The sequence below is a fragment of the Nansenia antarctica genome (genome assembly GCF_963989245.1).
Source record: "Nansenia antarctica genome assembly, chromosome: 1".
In the NCBI taxonomy this organism is placed as follows: Eukaryota; Metazoa; Chordata; class Actinopteri; order Argentiniformes; family Microstomatidae; genus Nansenia; species Nansenia antarctica.
Genome location: NC_137674.1, coordinates 46085750 through 46090731, shown reverse-complemented (window position 1 = coordinate 46090731; position 4982 = coordinate 46085750). Strand labels below are relative to the sequence as shown.

Below are 4982 nucleotides of genomic sequence, written 5' to 3'. Positions count from 1 at the left end.
TCGAGAGTTGCCCACACACATAAGGATGTTTGGTTGTTGAACACATACAACATTTACGATCTTGGTATTTGATCACCTGCTATATAAAACATCGCTGCTCGGCTTTAATGGTTTAACCGTTTTTTTTTTTTTTTTTTTGCCACGTCGTTGTTTTGAGCGCTCATGCGTGCACGCGAAAAAGAAATCGCGCGAGCAACCAAACATTTTCCAAATATTCTTCATGAGTAGATTTGTTTGATTGTGATGTAATCATTTTCAATTGATTATACTGTATATTTTTCATTTATATTGATAATAGATAGATATCAATATTATATATATATAAAGTAAAACAAAAGTCAGTAAAAAACCAACAAAAATATATAGATTTAAAAATATGGGTTTTGAGTGCCCGTTTGAAGGAGGAGAGCATGCCGGATTGATGTTGTTTGGGAGAGTGTTCCAAAGAGTGGGGCTGCAGTGGAGAAAGCCTGGTCAGGTCAACAAGGGACAAGGTTGGCATCAGCTAGTAGTCAGGAGGGCAGAGGTAGGAGAGGTAGGGTAGGAGACTGTGGGTAGGGGTGTGCTGGAGGGCAGAGGTAGGAGACTGTGGGTAGCAGGGCTCTACGCTAACCTTTTTCACTAGGAGCACATGTGCTCCTAAATGACAAATTTTAGGGGCACACAAAGAAATTTAGGAGCACAGTGAAAATGTTTATAATAACACATTTTTATTAGTGATTTTGCCATTTTTGCACCAAAATCACACATTGGCCCATGCCTACAGCCCTACTAGACGCAGAGGACCATATATTTTTTGACGACTACTACTACTACTACTACTACTACTACTACTACTACTACTACTACTACTACTACTACTACTACTACTACTACTACTGATGTCTATCTAACAAGCCCAGGAAGGAGGAAGTGATAGTTCCTTAGTTCATTTCTACATTACTACATGGGGTTGGTTCATTCAACTATCATACCAGTCTACTGTAAGTAAGCCTACTGTAACAAGAACAGTAACAGTGTTTGAGTCTGAGCCCAACCCAGGGAGGAGGAGGAACTCACACATTCTACTGTCTAATAGAATAGAATAGAGCAGCTAGATACTGATTATGAGTAGGGAGGTTGTTCATCACAAGAACCTGATTAGACTAGATACTGTGGATGATCATAGTTTGTTAGCATAGCTTTGGGATCACACACACACACACACACACACACACACACACACACACACACACACACACACACACACAGTCACACACACACACAGTCACACACAGTCACACACACACACACACACACACAGTCACACACACACACACACACGCACGCACACGCACACGCACATGCACACACACACACACACACACACACACACACACACACACACACATCTCTTACCCATTCACAAGGAGATGTCTCATCGTGTCCTATGCTGTCCCAGGCAGTGAGACCTGTCTCACACATCTCTCTGAGGTAGTCCGCGCCGAGAGACAGTTTTGCTGACGAGGAGGCGACAAAAAAAAAGACCTATATGTCTTTAAACTCTAGCCATGGGAAGATTTTCAGCCACTTCGGAATAAATCTATATGTTTTCCCTCCGCCGGCTGCAATGGACGCTGGGGTGTCATCTTCGCTAGTAACGTTAGGCCTACTAACGTTGTTCTCAGCCTCACTGTCGCTACTAGCCGTCTCATCCCCATCTCTCTCGTTAGTTGAACCAGCTTGCGAATTACTTGGGCCCTCACCGGATTCCTCTTTTTCTTTGTTTCTTTGACTCGCAAAATACAAATGAATGGGCTTCATTTTCTTCATTTTGAGTCAAACTTTCGATAGCGCAGCCGTGTTCTTCTCAGGGAAAGTTCACACCACACGTTATCACAGAGAGCTGTACTGTGGTTGGCGGAATCGGATTGTGGCTTGTGGAATGTGGGACTTGTAGTTTAAAAAATATATATATTGTAGTGTAGTGACCGCTCGTTAGCGAGCAAAGTATTCAGAATTCACGGAGTGTGTTGACTCAATCACCCAGGCTGCTTAGCGGGTGATATGATGGGATATAAGTGGGACAGAGATGAATGAATGTTGTTGTTGTCAGTACGCATGCAGAGAGTGAGAAAGCTGAAATCTTTCACTCGTGAATTATTTTCCCGGTTCGCGCAGATTTATTTTTAGAATAAAAATAAATAAATAATAATACTAATAAAAATAAAATAAAAATCTGTACTCGCACAGTGTGCTCGTGAATTTATTTCTCTAGTCGCACAGATTTATTTTTAGTCGCAATTGCGAGTGAAATGGTCGCACTGTAGAGCCCTGGGTAGGGGTGTGCTGGAGGAGGTCAGAGAGGTAGGAGACTGTGGGTAGGTGTGTGCTGGAGGAGGTCAGAGAGGTAGGAGGGTGCCATGCTGTTGAGGGTTTTGTAGGTGGTGAGGAGAAATTGCAGTGATTGATAGATAGATTGATATTGTGTGTGTGTGTGTGTGTGTGTGTGTGTGTGTCTGTGTGTGTGTGTGTCTGTCTCTCTCTCTCTCTGTCTCCAGTCTGTAGCCAGGGACCTAGTTGCCTGGGGTTACTGAAGCTGTTGTTGCCATGGCACACTTTGACACAGAGTACCAGCGTCTAGAGGCGTCCTACAGTGACTCACCACCAGGAGAGGAGAACCTGCTAGTGCACGTGCCCGAAGGAGCCAAATGTAAGACACATACACACACACACACACACACACACACACACACACACACACACACACACACACACACACACATACCCTCTTTACACACAAACACTGATAAATCACACAGATATACTTACTGTAAATTTACTGTACATGTTGTTAATGTGTAATATGTTGTTGTTGTTGTTGTTGTTGTTGTTGTTATTTACAGCCCAATGGCACCACATAGAAAACCTGGACCTGTTCTTCCAGAGAATATCCTTTTTCTCACCCCAATGGGACATCATCAGATCAAATATTCAGTTCCATATTTATCATACATTTTCTACCTGCACCATTAAATTGTGAATCCACATAGATGTGTCATGTCCCCCTCTGTCCTGTGACCCTTAACCTCTTGTACGTCTACAACCTGCACCAAAAGAACGGCTTCACCTGCATGCTGCTGGGAGAGCTGTTTGAGCTGGTGTAAGTACTCGTTGTACTCTCTCTCTCTCTCTCTCTCTCTCTCTCTCTCTCTCTCTCTCTCTCTCTCTCTCTCTCTCTCTCTCTCTCTCTCTCTCTCTCTCTCTCTCTCTCTCTCTCTCTCTCTCTCTCTCTCTCTCTCTCTCTCTCTCTCTCTCTCTGTCATACGCCTGGGATGAAACTCTCAGCTCCTCCCACTGGTTCGTGTGTCTTCTAACGTCGCTCCATAGGAACATGAGTCCAGACGACATGCAGCATCTTTATCTCTCAGCTGCAGTGTTCACTATCCTGTATTCTGTTAGTGAGAGGGGTACCTAGTGATCTCTCTCTCTCTCTCTCTCTCTCTCTCTCTCTCTTTCTCTCTTTCTGTGTGTGTGTCTCTGTCTCTTACTCGACTATGTGCGGGAGTACTTCTGTGTGTGTCTCTCTCTCTTTCTCTCCCATATTTTATGTTATGAATGTTCTCTAAACCATGTACCCCCCCTCCCACCGTAGTCAGCTGCTGTTTGTGGTGGGCTTCACGGTGTTCCTGGCTAACTGTGTGGACTATGACATCCTCTTCGCCAACAAGTTTGTGAACCACACCGACTCCTCCAAAGTCACCCTGCCGGACGCCTTCCTGCCCGTCGATGTCTGCAGTGCCCGGTAGGACATAGAAACCCTTCGTTAGCGCCGATAAACATGTTATTGATGCATTATCGATGTACATACGGTTTACAACGTTCTGGGGGTGGATGATATGAGGTTTATAATGTTAGTTGCTTATGCTTATAAGCTCTGTATTTCAACAGTACGGAGACTTACAGTAGTCTTGTTGTCGTGAGAGAAGGGAACTTGTCCTTTCATTCAGGTGGCTGAAGACATGTTGGACGAAATACTGACTAGACTCAAACATGGGAATGACATTCTTCTCTCAATCTCTCCCCCCCCGCCCCCCCAGTATCCGTGACAACGTGTTTGTGATCTTTGTGCTGGTGATCTCTGGCGTGTTCTGGTTGCACCGCCTGGTGAAGTTCATCTACAACGTCTGCTGCTACTGGGAGATCCGCTCCTTCTACGCCCACGCCCTCCGGATGAGCATGGTGAGATGGGCGACGCCGTCTTGGATCTTTGATCCAGAGGGTTTTTTTTAGACACAGTTTGGCTTCCTCTCCTTGTGTCCTTTCCTTCACCGTGACTGATCTGGCAGGACATGCCAGGTGAATGGTGGCAACCCTTCCAGTACGTTCCTCTGTTAGTGATCGTGAAGGCCCAGCGTTGAGGAGAGGAAGCCATCCTAGCGAATAACCACTAGAGAGGACTCTTTAAAAGGCATCCCCCTCCACTTCTCCCCTCTGATCCAGCGTTTGCTCCTTTGCCCTCTGCTGCCCCCTTCAGACGGAGCTGCCCTACTACACGTGGCAGGAGGTTCAGGCCAGGATTGTGGAGATCCAGAAGGAACACCAGATCTGCATTCACAAGAAAGAGCTGTCGGAACTGGACATATACCACCGCATCCTGCGCTTCAAAAACTACATGGTGTGTGTGTGTGTGTGTGTGTGTGTGTGTGTGTGTGTGTGTGCGTGTGTGTGGATGTACTCTTGTACCACCTGTCAAGCAAAAGCAACATCACAACAACCTACATCCTTCCTGTTCCTCCAGGTTGCCATGGTGAATAAGTCCCTCCTCCCAGTGCGTTTCCGAGCGCCCTTCATGGGAGACTGTGTGTTCTACACTCGTGGCCTCAAATACAACTTTGAACTCATCTTCTTCTGGGGACCAGGTTCGTTAGTTAGTTAGTTAGGTGTGTGTGTGTGTGTGTGTGTGTCAATGTGCTTGGTAAACATCTCTATTCTCTTGCCCC

At 45.6% G+C, this 4982-nt stretch overlaps 1 protein-coding gene across 1 annotated transcript in view; it reads left to right on the top strand.

Moving 5' to 3' along the window:
- Positions 1-2575: 2575 nt before the first annotated feature.
- atg9a (ATG9 autophagy related 9 homolog A) overlaps positions 2576-4982 on the top strand; it is a 19856-nt gene continuing 17449 nt past the window's right edge. Inside the window, exons 1-7 of the mRNA XM_080549205.1 lie at positions 2576-2692; positions 2886-2929; positions 3078-3142; positions 3635-3784; positions 4080-4221; positions 4517-4657; positions 4781-4901. Of these exons, the coding sequence (XP_080405331.1) occupies positions 2590-2692; positions 2886-2929; positions 3078-3142; positions 3635-3784; positions 4080-4221; positions 4517-4657; positions 4781-4901 (766 nt within the window). The 5' untranslated portion in view covers positions 2576-2589. The remainder of the gene's footprint in view (positions 2693-2885; positions 2930-3077; positions 3143-3634; positions 3785-4079; positions 4222-4516; positions 4658-4780; positions 4902-4982) is intronic.